General features: G+C 48.9%; 1 protein-coding gene across 1 annotated transcript in view; it reads left to right on the plus strand.

Moving 5' to 3' along the window:
* Positions 1–11,126: 11,126 nt before the first annotated feature.
* Positions 11,127–23,223, plus strand: part of LDLRAD1 (low density lipoprotein receptor class A domain containing 1) — a 150,839-nt gene continuing 138,742 nt past the window's right edge. The window contains exons 1-2 of the mRNA XM_069232639.1: positions 11,127–11,265; positions 11,695–11,755. Coding sequence (XP_069088740.1) covers positions 11,737–11,755 — 19 coding nt within the window. The 5' untranslated portion in view covers positions 11,127–11,265; positions 11,695–11,736. The remainder of the gene's footprint in view (positions 11,266–11,694; positions 11,756–23,223) is intronic.

The raw sequence follows: 23,223 nt of genomic DNA on the forward strand, positions 1-23,223 counted from the left end.
ACCCCATCCACCAGTTTCTCCAACTCCTCTGCAGATAAGGCAGGGGCCCGTTCCCCAGACACATGAGCCATTGTCCCTTCCAGACACAGGTCACAGCAGCATTTGCAGTGTAGGTCCTCTCCTGTTGAAGGTCAGGTAGCAAGTGAGTGAATAGTTAGAAAATAGAGGTCACGTCTGTGGCGGTGTGTACAGTCACCGCCAGCGTACATCGCCATTGGCTCCTGTAACCCATAGGGCCCAATAATAACCAATGCGAAGTTGCGTGGCAGTCATCAACTGCCCACTGCGACGGCACTCAACACCAGCACAATTACCGCATTTCCACTTGTCCCTCCTCACAGGTCAGGCAGCCGCCATTTCAGGGGGGCAAAGGGCATGGCACCTAACTGCGTCACAGTAGACATTGGCACATCAACTGACTCTCGAGTTCACATACTGCTTCTGTAAAGTAAATTATTCAACATTAGTGCAAAAGATGTGGAAATATGACCTTCTGCTCATCGTTCTGTTCCATAGGCTTCAACCGCTGAGGCAGAATATGAGATGGCAGTATCCTCCGGTGTACAGACCCCTGCTGGACCTTGCGACAATGGAGGACAGACCCATTATCATCACATACAGACTTGATTGTGCCACAATCAAGGAACTGTGTGCCCAATTGGAGCCAGACCTGATGTCAGCTATCTGCCAGCCCAAAGGAATCCCCCCTCTGGTGCAGGTCCTTTCAGTGCTCCATTTCCTGGCAAGTAGTTCCTTCCAAACAACAATGGCCATGGCATCAGGGATGTCTCAGCCAATGTTCTCCAACGTGTTGACCAGAGTGTTTTCTGCCCTGCTGAAACATGCGCAGCTACATCGTGTTCCCCCAGCTGGAGGATTTGGCGACAGTGAAGACTGACTTTTATGCTCTGGGACATATCCCCAACATCATTGGTGCTATTGATGGTACACATGTAGAATTTGTCCTACCCCCGGAGAAATGAACAGGTTTAAAGGACTAGAAAAAGCTATCACTCGATGAATGTGCAGATGGTGTGTTTGGCGGACCAGTACATCTCCCATGTGGCTCTGTGTATGACGCCTTTATCTTGAGGAATAGCAGCATCCCATATGTGATGGGCCAACTCCAGAGGCACCTGGTGTGGCTAATAGGTGAGACAAAGGTCCCCAACCAGTATATGTTGATGTTAAGGGTTAGTGTGTGTCTAACAGTTGTCACCCTATATTTACAGGTGACTCTGGTTACCCCAACCTCTCATGGCTACTGACCCCAGTGAGGAATGCCAAGACAAGGGCAGAGGAACGTTACAATGAGGCACATGGACGTACAAGGATGATTATAGAAAGAACCTTTGGCCTCCTGAAGGCCAGGTTCCGGTGCCTCCATCTGACAGGTGGCTCCCTGTACTACTCACCCAAGAAGGTGTGCCAGATCATCATTGCATGCTGTATGTTGCACAACCTGGCCTTGAGACGCCAGGTGCCATTTCTGCAGGAGCATGTGCCTGGTGTCTTGTGGAGCCTGTGGACAGTGAAGAAGAGGAGGCAGAGGAAGAAGATGTTGACAACAGAACAACTATAATTCAGCAGTACTTCCAGTGACACACAGGTAAGACACTGTAACTCCACTTAACATTTCAGTAATCTGTTGGACATTGTACAAGGCAGCCTCTTACCCTATTTCTATGGCCACTGACTATTCCCTTTGGATTCTCTATTTTCAAATCTCTGTGCCCTATTCTGGCTCCTGCTATATGTACTGCTGCATATTTCACTGTACATATACATTGCAATGCTGTGCTAATGTTGTACTAATACATTTGTGAATCATTTGACAGACTCCAGATTGGTGTTTGTTTCAAGGGTGTTTATTTAGGTGCTAATAAGTATATGTGTATGTGCAAGGGGCTGGGGTGAAGGCGGAGGAAAGTCCAGGGTAGAGTCCAGTCTCTTGGTATCACAGGTGCAATGTCCAAGGGGGCATAGGAAGGGGAGCAATGGCAGATCAAGGTGGACAGGGTAATAGAGTGGGACAGAAGGGGGACTCAGGAGAGTCCTATTTCCTGTGGGGGTCTTGACAGTGTTCTCTGTCTGCCTTGATCGCAGGGACCGTTTGTGGGGTGGTTCTTCTTCTTCTGCGTGGGGTGGGGTGCTGGTGGCCTGTTGGTCTTGTGGCGGGGCCTCCTGTACACTAACGCCGAGGGAGGTGGAAGGCTGTTCCTCGGTTTGGCTAGTGTCAGGCGCCCTTTGTTGTGCCACTGCCTCCCTCATGGTCTTGCCCATGTCAGCCAGCACCCCTGCAATGGTGACCAGGATGGTGTATATTTTTGTTAGGTCATCCCTGATCCCCAGGTACTGTCCCTCCTGCAGCCACTGGGTCTCCTTCAACTTGTACACTATCTGGCCCATGGTCTCCTGGGAATGGTGGTATGCTCCCAGGATGTTTGAGAGTGCCTCGTGGGGAGTGGGTTCCCTGGGCCTGTCCTCCCAGCTTCCCTGTTGTCATGTGCCTCTGTCCCCTGAACCGTGTGCCCACTGCCACTGACCCCAGGTCCCTGATCGTCCTGTGTTTGTTGGGTTGCCTGGGGTCCCTGTAGTGGTGGACACACTGCTCATTGATGTGTCCTGGGGACAGTGGCATGGGCCCGCTGGGTGGGTGCTGTGCTGGTGTATCCTGAGGGGGGAGGCTCTGCGGTGGGATGGGACTGTGGCAGGGGAACCGACTGTCCAGAGGCCCATGATGGGCCAGGTTGGTCATCCTGATCCAGGCGTGCAGAGCTGCTGTCGTCACCATGGGCCTCTTCAGGGGGGGCGGCTGGATGTAGCTGGCACCTCCTCTCAGGTGACGTTGAGTAGGGGTCCTGTTGGGATGGAAATGCATTGTTAATGTATCTGCGTGGGCCATATTGTGCATGGCTGTGTTTCCATCTATGATTGTGATTTCCCTGTCGACTTGCCCTTGTGTGAGTGGTGATTTTGTGGGCTGGGTGAGTCTCTCACCTGCTCATGCTGGGGGGATGGGTGTCCATGCAGGTCTGTGATGGGGGTACATGCATTGGTGTGGCATGCAGGGCTTGGTATTGGGATGGGTGGGTTGTGTTAGTGGGGTATATGTGAGGTGCTGGAGTGATGGGGGTGAGGGTAGGGGTAGGAATTTGTGATGGCATGCAGGTAGGGTGGGGGGGTGAAGTAGTAAAGATTTTACTTACCAGAGTCCAGTCCTCCTGCTACTCCTGCGAGGCCCTCAGAATGCATGATCGACAAGACTTGCTCCTCCCATGTTGTTAGTTTTGGGGGAGGAGTTGGGGGTCCACCGCCAGTCCTCTGTACAGCAATCTGCTGTCTTGCTACCACAGAACGCACCTTCCCCTGTAGCTCGTTCCACCTCTTCTTGATGTCATCCTTGGTTCTTGGGTGCTGTCCAACGGTGTTGACCCTGTCCACTATTCTCCGCCATAGCTCCATCTTCCTTGCAATGGACGTCTGCTGCACCTGTGATCCGAATAGCTGTGACTCTACCTGAATGATTTCCTCCACCATTACCCTTAGCTCCTCCTCAGAAAACCTGGGGTGTCTTTGGGGTGCCATGGATGTGGTGCGAGTGATATGTGTGAGGATGTGTGGGGTGATGTGTTGTGGTGTATGCTGTGATGTGCGTGAATGGTGTATGGGTGAGGGTGTTCTGTGCCTCTGATTGAGTTGGTGCTCCTTGCTTGTCTCTCTCTGCTTGCTATCTTTTTTTTCGCTGAAAGGGGTTGTGGGTGATGTGGGTGGGTGTTTTACATTGGATTGGGTGTGTGGGTGTGGTGTGTGTATGTGCGTCAGGTGTGTGTAGTTTGAATTGTCCAATGTGGTGTGGTTTTGTAAGTGTATGTGTATTTTGAGGGCGGCAGTATGTACCGCCAATGGTTTACCATGATTGAAAGACCGCCGCAGTGATTCATGGGTCGTGATACTGTGGGTGTATTCCTGTTGTTGTAACGGTGTGGGTTTTGCTATCGCCAGTTTATCACTGAACTTTGGTCTGGCGGACCTGTGTGGGTGTCTGTATAGTGGCGGATTTCTAGGTGTGGGTCATAATACCCGTGGCGGATTACCGCCGCGGTCATGGTATGTTGGCGGCCCTCATCACAGTGGTAGGCGGCATTTACCGCCATGGTTGTAATGAGGGCCTTAATACTTATCTGTACTCACCTGTTTACCTTTACCATGCATACACCTTTACCATTTATGCCTTTACAAAATTTAAAAAATAATACTTAGCTTTAAAACCTTTACCACCCGTATGCCTTTACCATTCATGCCTTTAGAACGAAATTTGTGGTAAAGCCATGCGTGGTAAAGGTATATTCGTGGTAAAGGCATCTGCATGGTAATGGTTTCGTAGTAGCGGTCATGTGTGGTTATGACCGCGTTGTAATTGCTGTTTTCCTATCTGTACTAATATAGGTCTTGTAAAAATGTGGCTTTCACTATAGGCACACTGCCCCAGACAAACTATGCTGGCCTCTAAAAGTCGGCTCCTCTTATGTGGGTCCTTATGGATATACAGCCTTTGTTAAACCTGTCTGCGGGTCACTGTTGATTTACAGGTCTTGTCACACGTGTCCGGTCCCTATAAGGATGCAGTTCATAACTCCTTTTGAAAGGTCAAGGAGCTCATGAATGATGCAGCACTTTGTAACTATGGAAAATGTGTGCTCTATTGAAGAATTGGTAAATTTAAGAAATATGTACGTTACATCCGCATTGTAGATAATTAACAAATGTGTGTACTACTGAGGCAGTATGTGGATGGCCACCACAACGTTGTTGATATGGGGATATTGTGTTTGGGCACTGGGAATATAAATAATAGAGGCATATTTAAGAGCCTCTAGCACCTTTCTAGCACCACATTAGCGTCATTTTTTAATGCTAATGTGACATTAGAAGGCCAAAATCGCAGTGCCATATTTACAGAGAGGCGCAATGCATGCATTGTGCCACTTTGTAACACTTTGCGCTACATTATGCCTGCGTCAGGCATAGAATATGCAAAGGGGGCGTTCCCCTGTTAGGGGGGGGGCAAAAAAATGGAGCAAAGAAATCTAAGACATTTCTTTGCGTCATTTTTTTCAGCACTTTTAACACTTGCTGAGAGCAGGCATTAAAAGGAGGCTTCCATTGGTTACAGTGGGCCTCTGAGTGCTCTGCAGGATTAGCGTCAACATTTTTGACACTAACTCTGCAAAGCTCCAGACTAGCATTAGAAATTCTGATGTGGGTCCCCTAACTACCACCATGTTGCACAATATTTTAAGTACGGCGCACACATGGTACCGTTAGGGGGCGCTAAGGGCCACTTTTCTTAAATATGCCCTAAAGTTTTCAGATATTGGCCAAGGAGGAAATAATGTGCTGACCCTTAAATCCATTATCAAGTAGTGCTAGCATGGTGAAAACATTGGTCAAATCAGCAGTACTATGGGCTTGAAAACAATTTGCAGACTTGTGTCCATTATGTGCTTTTAGGGGATAAAGTTCTGACCATGCCGCTATCCCCTTAAATTGCCCCCTTTATCACATTTCCTCAAGATTGCTTAGGGGAGAACTAGAAAAAACTGGAAAAGTATCTTTATTTTTTCAGTTTTAACCAATGACACTGGCTATGTGTGCTTTGAAAGGCAACATTTGCTAAACCTTTTCTTTATATTTGTTTTAGTCAGGGCCCCCAGGTTCCCTTGTTAAATTATTTGTAAATCCGTTCCAGTGCAATCAATATCACTGGTCCAACCAACTTTAAAATGCATTATTTGTGCAAATGCTCCTAAAGAAGTCCTTGTGTATTTTAAAGTGCATAATTTATTAAAACGTTTTAATGAGATTCCATAGGAAACGCCTGAAAACACTCTATAGATAGGTCAAAAAATGATTTCATATTATTTGAGTTATTGTCCTACATGTCTTATATGGCACAGTTTCTTGGTACGTATAACAAGAGTTACTTCTTCCCAAAACCCTCAGAAGTGGTCTTTAAACTTATAAATTGTAGACAAAACATTAGCTCATTGTGCTTAGGGTGCTCAGTTTAAAAAATCTCTAAGGGAAGAAAATGATCTGATCATGTTTTCAGCAATGTACCTTCTTACCACCAAATGTTTCCTGGTGGTGAGTCACTAAATTGTCCTGCAAAGAGTTTTTAAATTCCTTTTTAATTGCAACAAGTGTGAAACCAGTGTTACAGCACTGTCATAGGTCTCGCCGTGGCACTGCAGCGGGTACAATTAGTGTGAAGGAAGCTTGAGGAGTAGCAGCGGTTGCAATTATTTGGGGGCTACTGACCTGTATAGGGGCTCCCTTTCCTAGCTTGCCATATTACCTGTGGTAACCTTGCTCTAACATTGGTCTATGGTGCAGTCTATCAGTGCCTGAAGAGCTGGTCTGAAAGGTCAGTGATTGTGCCGTTTTTTAGTTTACTTTAGGATTGTTTTATTATCATGTGGACCATTTTTAGGGTTGAGCCTGTGAGTGCATGCTAGACTTTATTGTGTACAGTGAAGGGATTCGAGCCTGCCCTTTACTTACCATTTGTTAGCTTGCCTGGCACATTTCTTTTTATTTTGTCAAGTTGATTTTTCTCACTTTGCACTCATATTTTGTTTTCTTTTTGCTCATGGGCACTCTTCTCAAAAGATCACGATTATTTTGTCCAGAATATTGCAAAGTGACATTGTTGCTTTCGTATGTGTGATTTCTGAAATGATGCTTTAACACATAATTGTGCAGTACAACCCAATCCTCCCTACTCCAATCTGCCCCACCACAATCCATGCCAAACCACCCCAACCCAATCCACCCCACCCCACTACAATCCAAACCCCTCACCCTAATCCAATCCATTCTAACGCACCCCACTCCAATCCTCCCAACCCACCCCATTCTAATCTGCCCCACTCCAGTCTGCTCTACCCTAATTCGCCCCACACCAGTCCAAAACAATCCGCCCTACTCCAATCCAAAACAATATGGCCCACTCCCATCTGCCCCACTTTAATCCACTCCAATCTGCCCCACTCCAATCTGCCCTACTCCAATACAAAGCAATCTGCCCTACTCCATTCCAAACAATTTGCCCCACTCGAATTCACCGCACTTCAATCTGCCCCACTCCAATCCAAAACAATCTGCCCCACTCAAATCCGCCCCACTCAAATCTGCCCCACTGCAACCCAAAATAACTGCCCCACTCAAATCTGCCCCACTCCAATTCAAAACAATCTGCCCTACTCTAATCTTCCACACTCCAATCCAAATCAATCTGCCCCACTCAATCTACCTCATTCCAGTCTGCCCCATTTCAATTAACCCCCTCCATTCCACCCACTCCCATCCAGTCCACCCCACACCAACCAAATCTATCCCATTCCAATCCAAACCAGCCTACTTCAGTCCACCAAGTTCAGTGTGCCCCACTCCAATCCGCCCCACTCCAATCCAAAACAATCTGCCCCACTCAAATCTACCCCAATCCAAATCAATGTGCTCCACTCCAAAACAAAGCAATCTGCCCCACTCCAATGCAAACAATCTGCTCCACTCAAATTCACCCCACTCCAATCTACCTCACTCCAATCCAAAACAATCTCCCCCACTTGAATCCGCCCCACTCCAATCTGCCCCACTCCAATCCCCCCAAAAATCTGCTCCACTTGAATCCGCCCCACTCCAGTCTGCCCCACTACAATCCAAAACAATCTGCCCCCCTCTAATCCACCTCACTCCAGTCTGCCCCATTCCAATCCAAAACAATCTGTCCCACTCCAATCCAAAACAATTTGCCCCACTACAATGTGCACCACTCCAATCCACTTTACCCCAATCCAATCCACCCCACTCCATCCCAAGTCACCCCACTCCAATCTACCCCACTCCCATCCAATCCACCTCACACCAACCCAATCTACCCCATTCCAATCTAATTCACCCTACTCTAGTCCACCCAATACAATCTTCCCCACTCTAATACAAACAGGGGCGGCTCCTCCATGAGGGCGGAGGAGTGTCTCCCCCCCCCGCTGCAAAACTTTGCTCCAAAAACTATAATAAACTATGTTTATTATAGTTTTTGGTGAAAAGGGCCACGGGGGTTACGAGCAAAGAGCACCCCCTCACAGCGCACGTATGTTTGCCCGGCCATCTTGGGCCAGCCAAACACACATGCGCAGAGGGGTCTTTCCCGCCCAGCAACACGGTTGTTGGGCTGGAGAGAGCCTGCACAGGCTCCCAGTCTGCCTGGGAGCGCCCTGACTGGGCGGTCCCCGCCAATCCTGATGCTGCTCTGAGCAGCATCAGGATTGGCCGCAGGGCAGGCTGTGAGCCTGTGTAGGAGCGAGACGGAAGAGGAGAGGAACAGTGTGGTGCAGAGGTACGTTTTTTTTAAATATATTTTTTTTATGTTCTGTCGACCCCACCCCCCCCCCCACCCTGCCCCCTCGGAGACCCGCAAGCCGCGACTGAATCCAAAACAATCTGCCCCACTCCAATCCAAAACAATCTGCCCCACTTCAATCAAAAACAACCTGGCCCACTCCTATCCATTGCAATCTGCCCGCCCTAATATGTCCCAATCCAAAACAATGTGGCCCACTCCAGTCTGCCCCACTTTAATCCAAAACAATCTGTCCCACTCCAACCTGTCCTTCTGCAACCTGCCTCACTCCAATCCCAAACAACCCACTCCAATCCAAAACAATAGGCCCCACTTCAATTTGCCCCACTCCAATTCAATCCACTTCACCTCAATCCAATCCACCCCACTCCATCCAAATTCACCCCACTCCAATCCACCACAATCCACTCCACTCCAATCCAATCCATCCCACTCCACACCAATCCAATCCAGCCCATTCTGATCTACCCCACTCCAATCTAATACACCTCAACTCAATCTAATCCACCCCACCTCACACCAATAGACTCCAGTTCAATCCACCCCACTCCTGTTAAATCCACCCCACTCCAGTCCAATACACCCCACTCCAGTCCAATCCACCACACTCCAATCCAACCCACCCCACTCCAATCAATCCCAGTCTACCCACTACAATCCACCCACTCAAATCAATTCCACCCCAGTTCAATCAAGTCCACCGCTACCCAGTCAACATGACTCCAATCCACTCACACCATCACAATCCATCCCACTCCAATATAATCTACTTTAATCCATTCCACTCCAGTCCAATCTAGTCCACATAATCCACCCTACTCCAGCCCAATCCACCCCAATCCAAAACCTCTCAATCTAACCCACTCCAATCCAATCCACCCCACTCCAGTCCACCACAATTTACCCCACTCACTCCAATCCACTCCACTCCATTCCAGTCCCCCACAATCTACCCCAACCCACTCCAGTTCACCACAGCCCACTCCAATCACCCATGCTCATCCAATCCACCTCATTGCAAACCACCCCACTCCAATCCACCCCAATCCAATTAAACCCACCCCACTCCTATCCACCCCCTCCAGTCCATCCCACTCCAATCCAATCCATTTCAACCCACTCCACCCCACTCACGTCTACCCAACTCCACTCCAGTCCACTCCTTTCTACTTCAATCATCCCCACTTTACCCCCAATCCAATCCACCCCACCCCATCCCAGTTCAGTCCAGCCTACCCCACTCCAATCCACCACATGCCAATCCAATTGGCTCGCCTCCAGTCCACTCCACACCAATCCACCCCATGTCAATCCAATCCAGTCCACCCCTCTCTACTGCAATCAGCCCCACTTTACCCCAATCCAGCATCCCAGTTCAGTCGAGCACATTCCAATCCAATCCATCCAGCCTACCCCACTCCAATTCACCCCATTCCAATCCACCCCAAGCCAATCCAATTGGCTCCCCTCCAGTCCACTCGGCTCCACCCCATTCCGAACCCCTCCACTCCACTACCAATCCACCCCACTTAAATCCACCCCACCCCAATCCAATCCACCCCACTCAATCCAATTCACCCCACGCCAATCCAATCCACCCCACCTCAATGCAATCCACCCCACTCTAATCTACCTGTCTCCAATCCATTCCAGTCTGATCCACCCAAATGCAATCCATCCCACCCCAATTCAGTCCATCCCACCACACCCCAATTAATCCATCAGACCCCATTTCAATCCACCCCACTCCAATTCACTACAGTCTACTCCAATCCACCTCACTCTATCCCAGTCCAATTCACCCCATCCCATCCCAATTCAGTCCACCCCACTCCTATCCATCCAGCGTCCCCACTCAAATCCACCCCACTCTAATCCAAACCACCCTACTACAATCCACCCCCCAGTCCTATCACTCCAATTCAAACCACCCACCCTAATCCAATCTAATCCACCCCCTTCTGAGTCCACCCCAATCCAATCCATCTCATCCCATTTCAATCTACTCCACTCCACCCCAGTCTACTCCTATCCAAACCATTCCACTACCTTAATCCACGCCAACCCACTCCAACCTATTCCACCCCACTCCACTCTGATACTCTGCCTCTGAACCCTACTCCTCTCCTCTCAACTCTAAGACACTCTAATACTCCCACTCCACTCTACGACATTTCAACAAATCCACTCTATGACACTCTACTCCTCCACTCTGCTCTGACATTCCACACCAGTAACCTTTAGTCATCCTGAACAGCAGCCACACTGGTGTACCGCATGCAAAAACACATTGCCAAAGCCAATAGCTCTTGTAAAGATGAGACCTATTGGTTTTACCAGTGCTTGTTTCTGAACATTACCACAAACCTATAGCTTGCAGCTAGCATAAATGCATGCTCTCCCATACTTTGCAAAACGCCTATGCAGCATAAGTTCAAAACGGTCCCAATTTACAAAAGTGGGTCCCGAGTGAAGTGTCACCTGCTTTTGGTAACGCACTTGCTCAGTCACTGGGGTCTAACATGACTAAATTCTTAAAGTGAAGCAGCGGTGAATTACCCAGGGTCCAGAGGGAGCAGTGAGCAGCAGGTCTCAACACTTCCTCCTTTTCCACTTTTGAAGAAGTGCCTCGCCCGTGTCCCCTGGCAACCTAGGAACGCGCTAGGATAGAGCTCCACCTTGTACCGCGGTGGCGGCTGCAGACGCCAAGCAGGAGCAAACTTCTGCGACAGGGTTTCACCTCACAGAGATAGATTCCTACAGAAGGAGCGCGCCATGAACAAAATTCAGCCTCGGGCAAGTGTTACTTGGTTGGAATCCTATGTTTGTGGAGGGTATGTGTGTTTGTGTGTGTGTGTGGGGTGGGGGGGCGTGTTTCACAAATCAGCGTGACACAAGCAGGGAAATAAATGTGTGCGTCCCTGTTTTGTACTGCGTGTATTAAAGTATGCGGCAAACAGTTATTCTTTCACATGACAGAAACGTCACGAGTGTCATTTTGTTCTATTTCTCTACTGCCCATTTTATGCCCAAAAGAGATGACATAGCATAGCTTGTTTTCTAAATGCATATTAATTTGTGAGCCATTTACATGAATAAATTATGTGTTGTACACACAAAGAATAACCCTGTATGCACCATGTAGTAGATCTTAAGAAATCCAGGGCTGCAATAAATGTTGAACGCTTTGGTACATTACGTGATCGTTGGTAGATCTTTCCAGGACCATCTAAGGTGTTTGCCTCTGTTTCACTTGTTTCTAGAGAGGGAGTTTTGATGCCACCTCCTTCGGCTCGTCAGTGTCCATGCTCCCCAAGGAAGAAGGTACACATAAAAACGCTGTTTATATTTTATGAAAGAACAAAATAGAGAAATAATGTCAATATTTGATGGTGCCTGTAACAATAGCTCCTCGTGGTATGTTATTCTGCACCGTGTGTTGCTTTCAGGCAACTTTCAAACCTTCGTTTGCCTTGTTCGAAGGCAGTGCTGCCCAACCTGTCTTAGTTTGCTGCTTCTTTAAACCAGGGGTGTCCAACAGAAGTCCATAAGGATCTGATCCATGCCACATTTAGGATATCCGCATAAGAGCAATTTACATCCACTGAATCGACGTAAGACTAAAGGACATAGTTAGTGATTGTAATGAAGATCCTTCTCCATTAGATACACCTGCGTTAGACCCTTCAAAACTTTTAATGCCCAGCACCCTTCTGTCTCTGTGTAAAAAGAATGTGGTGCCCTCCACAAATTACAGACTTATTTTCTCACAAGGATTATGTAAAGAAAGAAAAATGTTCTAAGAGTTAAAACATTGTGATTGCACTATACGAACATCCTCCCAACAAATGTAAACACAATTGGTGCGCAGTCGTGTTCCTCAGAGCATCACAATAAACACATAAATTGTAAATTATAGGAAGCACATCAGGCATTTCAAATGAGGGCAGCCTGCCAGCATTTTAATATAAACGCGAGAACACTGCGTTCTTCGTTGCTTTTTTCTCTCAAAATAATACCATTATATTTTCATTTTCTTACAGGTCCATAGCCCTGACAAGGCTGTCAAGCGCCTTTAAAAAAATAATTATATGGAATTTTCAAATGTGGGTAACAATCATGCTTAATAACATTTGACAGAAACAGCAAGGCAAAGTTATACATACTATCCCAATGAGTTCTGGTTTTCAGAGTGTACAAACAGTAGTGGTGTCATCAGTGTTCAAAAGTTCTATAGCAGTAGTTCCCAACCTTTTGACTTCTGGGGATCCCCACTTTATCATTACTCGAACCCGGGCACCCCCAGAGAATCATTATTGGAATCCGGGGACCACCCAGTGAGTCATTAATGAAAGCTGGGGACCTAATCTGTAAATATTTCATTTTCTAAACAGCGGCAGAACCCCTGAGGAGGCTTCATGGGCCTCCAGGGATCCCCGGACCACTGGTTAGGAACCACTGTTCTATAGTGTCTTGCGTATGCCGGTGGTAATCACTGTGTTACTTATCCATACAATTGGAAAAATATAGAACATCACGCATAGTGGGTGGGTAAGAAGGTGAGGTGTCAGTGTGTGTGTGTGCAGGGGCAAATTTAAGATGGTTGCGGTCGACGTTGGAACCTCCGGTAGTGATGTTAGATTTTAGGAGCATATGAGGCGTGTAGGATTATGAGCGGAGATCATCACCGCACACCTCCTGTTGAAACTGTGCTAATATAGCAACCCACTGGTGGGAAATTAGGTGTTTCTGCAGGTGCAGTACCTTCTCGTAAAGGAGAGCATCCTCTTAGGCTGTGCCCGGCTCGCGCATCACTCCGCACCAAGCAGCCAGTGGGGGGACAATAGGAGACCTCCAATGAAGTGTCAAGGTGCGTTTAGCCAGGAGAAGTGCTAAGGACACGAAGCAAGCTCGCACGTTTTGTTGCTTTTTACGCCTAAAGGTTCCTAGGAAGAATGTCTCCATTGTGTGAATGTCTGTGAGCTTTGTTACATCTTGCAGGGTGGTATGAACTGAGCGCCAATAGCTCTGAAGAGCTGGACAGGCCCACAGCATGTCCCAAATATCAGCATCCTGAGGCTGGCAGCGGGGCCAGTTTGACAGTGTATCTGGAAAGAGATGGTTCAATTGTGCTGGGGTTAAATATGCCCTTTGGAGTATGAGAAACTGAAACCCCTCCAGACAGCCCATTCCCGTAACATATAAGTAGTACATGACTCTGTTTATTGGTTTGGGAAATGTTGGCTGCAGTTTATTAACGTTGATTTACCGCATGTTTGTCCTGCTTTTATGAGGGCCATAAATCATTCCGTCATGCCAGATGTACATGCAAATGGGGTCATGAGTTGTCATAAATCACTTTATCGTTCATGAGGTTGAAAGCCTATGGGTTTATGCGTACATTGTTACGCTTTGTCATAAAACACTTTGCATCTTAACAACCCTCATAAATTTTTGATATATGCATGTCATCTGTCCATCAATAAATAAATTGGCCACAAATCACTCTCGCGTTTAGTCTTTTGTGTATCTTGCCCCTTGGTGTTGGCGTTATTCCTTTTCTATGTAGAAGGGTGCTCATTTCCTTTTAGGCTTAACTCGCTACCTTGTTTAGTCCTTGTATCCAGCTCTCCGGCGGACCCGGGCTGCAAGTGCTGTCTTTTGAGTACCTCCCCCGACTGCCTTACCCTGCCGTGAGGCATCCCAATGGAAGTAGCCCTGCCACCCCTCTATGTTGGGTGTGGCCTTTGTTGTTCTTTTGCTCTCCTTCTCCGCCATGCCGCCTTTGGGTTACCGCCCAATAGGCGGCTCCCCTGTCGCAATCCATCTATTTGCAGCCTGCTAGCTGCAATGCTGCCCATAAGTTTTTCCAAAACACCTCTTGTCCCTAGGGAAGACAGGTGTGTCCCATCTTCTGCAAAGTATTCTGGTCTCTGCATGTTGATTAGCCCATGTCTGATGCCTTCCCAGCCATTTTGTACGCAAATTTATTCGTTGACACGTTTAGCTTTTTTCCTTGATTTGACTAAAGCCCCTGATGAAATTGCCCCCCTCCACGTCCTTCTGGGGATGATTTCTGACCAGATCAGCATTGTGTTGTGCAGCTGCCTTGCAACCATCGTGAGGTTCCCCCTGATGCTTTCTAGTAGGCCTCTCCTCCCTAGCTGCGCTAGGTCATTGCCCCCAGATGTATTATTAGCACATCGTGCCCCTTGTGCTGCGTGGCTATGAGCTCCCGTAGTTTGTATTGGAGGTGCTTGTCTGTTTCGGGCGTAGCTCCTTCGTGGGACCTCTTGAATCCCACCAATCTCGGGCTCTCTGCACAAAGGAGTGTCCGATCACCCATGCTGTTCTGTGTTCTGCACCTGAATGTGGAAGGGGACAGTGAGGTTCTCGTTTGCTCAGCCCCCGCTTGGGTGGGGGGGGCAACGGTAGGAGGTTGCCATTCATGTTTGTTTGTCTGTTGCCTTCTTATGTAGCCTTTGTAGGCGTTTGAGCTCCACCTACCAATTGCCTTTATGCCTGCTGCTGACATGCCGTGTTGAACTGGTGATGTCGCCGCCCCTATCCGGAATGAGTGTGTGCCAAGTTCGCATGCCGAGAGCCCTGCCCTGGTCAGCGCCCCTTTGAGCACTGCCTTGAATTGGAATGTGCTCAAGCATTCCCCATTCTCATGCTTCAAGAGTGTCCCGTGCCCTTCTGGTCTCAGCTCTAAGAACGTCTGCACGCTGCACACTGGGCATACTTCGCGGTCTTCCATTGCAGTTCCACATTTGTCCCTTTTCCGAATTGATCATTTTTATATTTCCTTAGTAGTATCTGCATGCGCCTTTGGCCTATCTGCACGTCTTGTCTTTCAATGCATGTGTTGGTGTTCCCTGCTTTGGAAGGCGTGACTAGCTCGCTTACCCTAAATGCCCTAAATAATGCCAGCGTGAATGCCGCTTTGAAGAGGCAAAGGTTGTTTAGCACCCCCCACAAGCTGTTTTAGTGTGCTGAAATCGATTGGGCGCTGCCTGTCCTTAGTGGGCCCTTCCAGCCTGCGCCACCACTTCATCGCTGCCCTTATGTAGTGGGAGTTGGTGGGATCCCTGCCTGTTATTATCTTGCTAAAATGCGCCACTGCGGTCAGGTGCGCCTGTGCCCATGACTGATTTTTTCTCAGAGAATGCCCAATGTATACATTTTTTCACTGCTATTTGCGCTTCGTCGTGGCACGCGTAATCCCTCAGACCTGTGACTTCCTGTACTGTTGTCGCTTGTGCTGGGTACCTTCTTGCTGTCTTTGGCACTAGGGCGTGAGCTACTAGTATTGACATGTCCCCTCTACCAGCCCCCACAGGCTGGGGGGGAAAGGTGTCATCTCCCGTTCTGGTCCTGGGGCTAGGCTCCTGAATCTCCCCATCTGGAATCGAGAGAGTGCATCCGCTTTAGTGTTAATAGTGCCTTGCTCTAATGTCGAGGTTGCCTGCCAGTTGCATTTTTTACCATGTATCTCAATAACTTTAACACTAGTGTGCACTGTGATGCCCCTTTATTGATCGCGTGCACGACTGCTTGGTTATCCGACCACAGTATGAGCTTCACGTCTTTCAGCTACTCTTGCCAGATAGTTAATGTCACCACGATGGGGAATAATTCCAAGAGCGTGATGTTCCTTGTGAGACTTAAGGCTGCCCATGTTTGTGGCCATTTTATGGCTCACCATTTGTCTTTTAATATGGCCTGAAGCCGAGGCTGCCTAGGCTGCCTGCTGCATTGGTGTATAGTTCCGTCTGCTTCGCGGACACCCAGTCCTCTCTCCAAAGTAACGTGCCATTGAAATCTACCAAGAACTTCAGCCAGGTCATCAGATCCTGTTTCACCCCTCCGTTTAACCTGACATGGTGGTGTTTTTTCTCTCGCCCCCTGTTCAGGTGTGAAATTCGCCTGGAGAAAACCTTTCCTGCTGGGATGACCCTTGCTGCAAAATTCAGCTTTCCAATCAATTCCTGTAGCTCACCTAGTGTTGCCTTATGTTTGCACAGTAACCCCTTGATGTCCTTTACCAGGTCCTGTACTTTGTCTTGGGGGATGCAGGATGTGCCTGCTACTGAGTCCAGCTCTATGCCTAGGAAAACTAACTTGGTGGCGAGGCCCATGGTTTTGTCCTTGGCCAGCGGAACCCCTAGCTTAGCTGTTATGGATTGGAAAGCCTCCAGTAAGTCCTGACATTCTGGTCCGCTAGGCTGCCCTACAAATAAAACATTGTCTAGGTAGTGTAGCTTCCCCCCACTCGAGTGCTGCTTGTGCAGTGCCCATTCGATGAGTGTGCTGAATTTTCGATGTATGAACAAGCTATGAAGCACCCCATGGGCAGTGCCTTGTCGAAGTATGTTTCTCCATCAAACTTGGAACCCAGCAGGTGGTAACTCTCCGGGTGAATGGGGAGTAGCCTGAAAGCTGACTCTGTCTGCTTTTGCCATTAAGGCGCTGCGCCTCTTTGTGAGCAATATGTCAACCGCATCCTTAAATGATGCGTACCCCACCGCCATCTGGCGTCATCTGGGTCAATACCATTGTTCACTGACTTGCCTTCGGGGTAGGACAGGTGGTGAATAAGCCTAAATTTACCTTGTTCTTTTTTAGGGACCACCCCCAAAGGTGAGATGATCAAGCCAGGTGGCGGGGGGCCTGGTAATGGGCCTTCCACCCTCCCCAGCTCCATCTCCCTGTTAATTTTTTCTTTTACTATTGAGGGGTGTTCGCTTCCTGAGCATAGCTTCCTTGGCTCTATTTTGTGGCTTCTACACTTAGAGAAGATTCTAAAACCTTGTTCAAAACCTTCACATATTAAGGCTGCGTCCTTTTTGTTGTCGTATTCGTTGGCTAGCTGCGTCAATGTGCCTGTGTTTATGGGGGATATAGCCAACTCTACCGTTCTCCCTCTTTTGCATTTCGCTGCGGGATGTCCCCCACCGCATGTGGAGCACACATGTCTGAATTTTCATGCGCCTCCCATGTGCAGTCGTCTTTGTCATATTTAAAGCATACAAATGCTGCTCCCTTCCCGGCCTGTGACCCCTTCCACTATGTGTACTGTGGCTTTTTGTAGAAGGGCTTCGATTTCTCCTGCCTTCCTTTGTGGTAGCTCCCTCAAAAGGGCTGCTCGCCCTTGTTTGCCCAGCTCCTGGTCTCCCACGCTATCATCATTTTGTGCATCTAGCCTGCTACATCCTCTTCATCCCATTCCATGTCTGGGTGAGCTTGCGTTTTTAGCCTGAACCCTTTGTCGTAATCTAGCCATCCGTCCCCCTAAATTACCTTTGCGCCTCGTGTATTTTTGACTCATAGAGCCATAAATCTTTTGCACAGTGTGGTGATTTTTCCACTATGATACAAGCCATGATTCAGAACGCATTCAGACAGTTATCAAAATTCTTCTCTTTCCTTACCCTGTTTCTCTTCCTCCTCTCTTCTTCTTTCTTTTCCACTGTAGTCAAGTCTAAACTCCCGACCTGAATCTCTAGGAGTGCGAATATGTCGATAAACACCCTGTGCCAAATTCGCTCTTTCACAGCCAGTAGAATCATGCTTGCCAGGACTGGTGCTCCTGATACCATGTATGGTCTACCTAGGCTCCCCCTTTTGTATGCTACGGAGGCCAGCCCACCCACTGATGGGCTGCGCTGCCTACGTCCGTCCTTTTCAGTGTCACTGCCCCAAACTTGGGTTGGTGCTGCCCTGGTACCTGTGGATGTTGCCGCTTCCTTCCCCCATTCGGGTGATGGGCATTGCTCCCGTGGCATATCTGCTCTAGCTGTTGGGGCCCCCTTTCTTCGAGTGCCCCTGGGGGCCGTGCCCGCCATGGGTTCTGCCCCACAGACCCTTCTGTGTCGCGCACACACCCTGGCCTCGCAAATAGCAGCAGTGCCATGGATTTTAAACATTCTTGTACAATTGCGCTGATTTGCTCACCATTATTCACTTTTGCTTGCTTGCTTGGTCCTGGGGTCTCTGCTTCTAGGAGTTCGCCTGCTTCCTTCTTGTCCCCTTTTTTGGCCCCTCTGCTTGCATTCCTCTGTCACTTCTTTGCCTCATTCTGTGGTTCCTCCTCATCTCTGGCTGCACTGCTTATTCTGTTGCCAGTTTGCCCCTCTTGGGTCGGCGCCTCGCTTGCTCCATTTCCCCTAATCTGCTTCAGGATCCAGTCTTTGCTGTGTTTCTGCCACTTCCCTTTTCTGCCTTAATGATTTCTTCTATGTCAAGTTCTTGGTTGTTGCCATGGTTCTCCATGCTGAGATGTGTTGTTGCTGATCCGTGGATTGCCGGTGTCAGGGTTATGTCGTCCCGGTTGGGCTGTACCCTGTTACTGATTTGTTGCTCTACGCGGGTCGCTTTGCCCACTGGGCTGTCTCCGGTTGAGTCTGTGCTTGTGGTTGCACCCAGGTCGCATCGTCCTGCGGGCTGTCCCTGGCTGCCGGCTCTGTTCTGCTGCCCACTGTGCCTGTTTGCGTTTGTGGTTGTGGCCAGGTCGCGTCGCCCCAATGAGCTGTACCTGGCCGTTGGCTATGCTTTGCTGCTCCTGCGCGTTGTCCCTTCTTGTTTGCAGTTGTGGCTGCAGCCAGGTCGCGTCGCCCCTGCGGTATGTCCCTGGCCGCTCAATTTGTTTTATTTTTTGGTTAACACCGGTCCTGTCGCCTTTAGCCTGTCCCTGGTAGTCCCACGGCGTTTCTGTTTTTTTCTCAAAAGGGACTAAGGTTTCTGTAAATCCAGATCAATTCTTCTCATTTGTCATTTTTTATTTAAGGGATTCAATTGGTTTCCCAGCCGACATTGCTCCTTTGGCTGGAAAAAAGGCTGCAAGCGTTTGTCTTTGTGTAATTACTGAGAGGTTTGTTATTGCAGCCCAATTTGCTTCTATTCGGCTGCAGAATTTCTTTTTCACTGTTTTTTGTTTTGTTTAAACCCCTAAAAGAGTCTCCACGCATGGTGGTGCGCGAGGGGTTAAATTATTTTCTTCTGTAGAGGAGGCGTGGCCTTGTCCTCCTTTTCGAAGACAGCGGGCTGAGTTGACAATTTACCAGCACCTGGGAGGCGTGCGGGGCGCTCGCTACGTGCTCCCGACGCATGGGCTCTCCCTCACCCTTAAATGCCCGGGCCCCGCGCAGCAATTCTCCGGAGGCCCGGGTTCACTGCTTAATCTATCGGGAGGGCCCTCCAACACAGCTGCGGCTCCTGGTTGACTTCCTCGCCGCTCCTGCCCCTGCCTCGAATTCCGGATGGATCCTGGGCCATGCGATGCACACTTTGTTGGCCCGGATTTCCTCACCAATTTGCCGCGCCTCTGGGGCTCCCGTCGGACGCTCTTGATGCTCCACCCTCCACGCTTCTTCCGCTCTGTACACGGGCGGCCCTTGTTAACGAGTGCAGCCGGATAGTTTACATCGCGCTGGCGGCCGGTGCAGGCAGGCCGGAGAAGCTTCGCTCGAGCCCCCGCACTTGCACTCCCAGTGCCCAGGTACCTGAGTGACGATGGGCTTTTCTCTTCTTGACGGGTCCTCCTTTGTTGCTCCTCACGCCGCCACGCTTCTCAATGGCTCCTGCAGGTGGGTCTTCCTTTTTAGTTCCTCTCTCCGCCGCTCTACCGCCACCTCACACGTTCGCTGGCTTGTCCTTGTTGCTTCGCTGCCCAGCAGCGCCAACGAAGAAGAGGGGTTTCGGTCCAGGCAGTCTCTTTTAAGCCCCCAACCCTGACCCTGGGCATGCCAGGGGAATTTAAAAAAATGCAGTGGCCCCGTTGGGCCAAAGTAAAGTTTACTGCCCCCTCCTTCTGCTTCCGCCCGTCCCGGAGCATCGAGAAGGAGGAGGGGGGGGATTGCCATGAGGAGAGACCACTTCCGGTCCCCTTCCTTTGTTTGCGCGCCTCGATTTGGTGCAATTTTACTCAAGGGCCTTGGTGGGGTTTCCACTTCAGCCCCTCGAGCACCCTTCAGTTGCAGGCCTTCACCCTTATGATTTTGAAGCAAGAGTTTTAGGACACAATTTTGGGAATTGAAGTGTGTTGTCCCATTCCTTGTCTTGCACTGCCCGTCCAAAGTCGTCCTCCCATTTGTGGTGGGGTGTTTTTAGCTGAACGACTGTAAGCTTGCGTATGGCTCTGTAGAGCCATGTAATTAGGTGACGGCCGGTACCTATAAGCAGGATAGAGTGGAGCACCGGGTGAGTGAGGGCCTCTCCCTCAACGGTGCTCCAGAGTGTTTGGCATGTGTGAGTAAGTTGCCTATGTTAAAGGAATTGCCTTGGTGGCAGGCCGTATTCCACTGCCAACTGCTGAAAAGGAAGGAGATGTCCGTCCGAAAAGAGATCACCTGCCATAAGCAGAGTGGTCTGTCCATATTACCAAGTCCCTAGCTGTGTAAAGGCCTGAGTGGCAGAGAAATTCGACCAGAGGGAGAGTCAGGCATATATTGGGGTGCTACGGGAAAGACAATGTATTTGATTCATACATGCCAGGGCTACTGTCACTTGTAAGGGCCATGAGGAAGTGGGCTTTAGCTCTGGGCGAGGAGGCCTTATAGCACCAAAATCGGGATAGGTTTGTGTTCGCTCGGAGCCTCTCCCAAGTAATGACCCGTGGGTCCAAAGGGATAACCATTGGAGTTGTGCTGCCAAAAATGATGTCTAGGAGAATGGAGCTCACAGGTCTCCCCAATCTGGTGGCATTTGTAATTCAGCGAGGGCAACCCAGTGACGGCTAGTGCTCCAGATAAATGTAGTTAGGAGAGTGTCTAGCTCTTTGAAGAAGAAAGATGGCAAAACGACTGGGAGGTTCATAAAATATTAAAGAAGGCGGGGTAGAATAACCATCTTTGCTGGAGTTATTTTGCCAGTGGGAGCTAATGGGAGTGTTTGCCAGATGTGTACCTGAGCTCTGATTCCCACAAAAACTTTTCAGTGATTCCCTTCATAAAGGTCTGTGGGTACATGGTACAGATAGATCCCCAGGTATCGGACTGCTTAAGGACACCAGTTGAGATGGGTGTCACCAAGGTTCACTTCGTGTGGTTGTTGGTCTGGAAATAATGTGTATGTGGCTGATTTTGACCAGTTAACCTGCAGTCCAGCAGTGGAGGTGAAGTCAGCCAGAGTGAATCGGAGTAGGGTAAGGTCCATGGTTCCATCTTGGAGACATAAAAGTAAATCGTCTGCATAAAGGGGCACTGCATGAATCCTGTCTGTGAGGGGGATACCCCACTCCCGGCCCGCTATGCATAGGCGTATGGGAAGGTGTTCCATCATAAGTGCAAATAATAGTGGGGAGAGTGGCACCCCTGTTTTGTACCACAGCTGATTGAGAAGGAAGCAGAGATAGGGCGGCCTTGCCAAATCCAGGAAGTAGGGTTGGAGTACAATTGTCGGATATAAGCTAAGAGTTTAGGCCCAATCCTCATACTAACTGCAAAGAGGTATTGCCATGTCAAAGTGTCAAATGTCTTTTCCAGATAAAGAATGAGACAGGTCGACTGAGGGAAGTGGCCCTGGACTTTGTTCTGAATGTGGAAAAGACAGGTGATGATTTGGGACTTGCTACGTGCTGGCACAAAACCATTTAAGTCTGTGTGAACAAGACCTGGGTGAATCTGGTCATATCTGTCAGCTAGGATTTTGCGTAAAATTTTGTAATCCACACCAGGGACTGCTATAGGCCTGTAAGAGGCCAGACATGTTGGATTCCTGTCCTGTTTGGGAATAGAGACTAGTAAGGACTCACACAGTGTATGTGGAAGCTCTCCATCATGCAACATCACCTTGTACATTTCTGCGAGGCGCAGTGGTAGCAGGAATGAAAAAGTACTTAGGGCCAGATGTAAAAAGCGTTTTGCATGGTGCAAACTGTGAAATTCGCAGTTTGCACCATGCAAAACACGCATCGCGATGCACATTCCCATTTTGCAAGTTGGTACCGATTCACAAAATGGGAATGCGACTCCCAAATAGGAAGGGGTGTCCCCTTCCTATTTGCGATTCATACCGCGATGCAGAATTGCTTTGTGACCGCGAACGCGGTCGCAAAGCAGTCGCAGTTAGCACCCATGTCAAGTGGGTGCTAACCCATTCGCAAAAGGGAAGGGGTCCCCATGTGAACCCTTCCCCTTTGTGAATGTCGCACAAAATGTTTTTTCAGAGCAGGCACTCTGAAAAAACGAAACGAAATGGTTTCATTTTTTCTTTTATATTGCAACTCGTTTTCCTTTAAGGAAAACGGGTTGCAATCCACAAAAAAATACTGCTTTATTGAAAAAGCAGTCACAGACATGGAGGTCTGCTGTCTCCAGCAGGCCACCATCCCTGTGAGTGCAGGGAATCGCAAGGGGGTCGCAAATTGCGACCCACGTCATTAATATTAGTGTGGTGGGTCTTTGCGACCCCTTTGTGATTCGCAGAAGGTGTCTGAGACACCATTCTGCATATGCTTTTGCGACTCGGAAATTGCGAGTCGCACCGACTCGCAATTTCTGAGTCGCAAAATCTATTCTTACTACATCTGGCCCTAAGCGTAGTACTAATTGTAGTACTCCAGTGGCAGACCATCTAGGTCTGGTTTTTTGTTATGGATAAGGTCTCATATCGCCTGTGCTATGTCTGCAGTTGCAATAGACTGATCGGGGAGAGCCTAATGGATGTTGGAATGAATGGGAGTGGAATGTGTGCAAGGAAGTTCTTGGGGAGGCTTACCGATGGAGTCGCTGGAGCCTCGAATGTAAACAAATAATATTTGTAAAAGGCCTGCAAAATATCAACTTGTGAGC

Source organism: Pleurodeles waltl, chromosome 4_2 (genome assembly GCF_031143425.1).
Source record: "Pleurodeles waltl isolate 20211129_DDA chromosome 4_2, aPleWal1.hap1.20221129, whole genome shotgun sequence".
NCBI lineage: Eukaryota > Metazoa > Chordata > Amphibia > Caudata > Salamandridae > Pleurodeles > Pleurodeles waltl.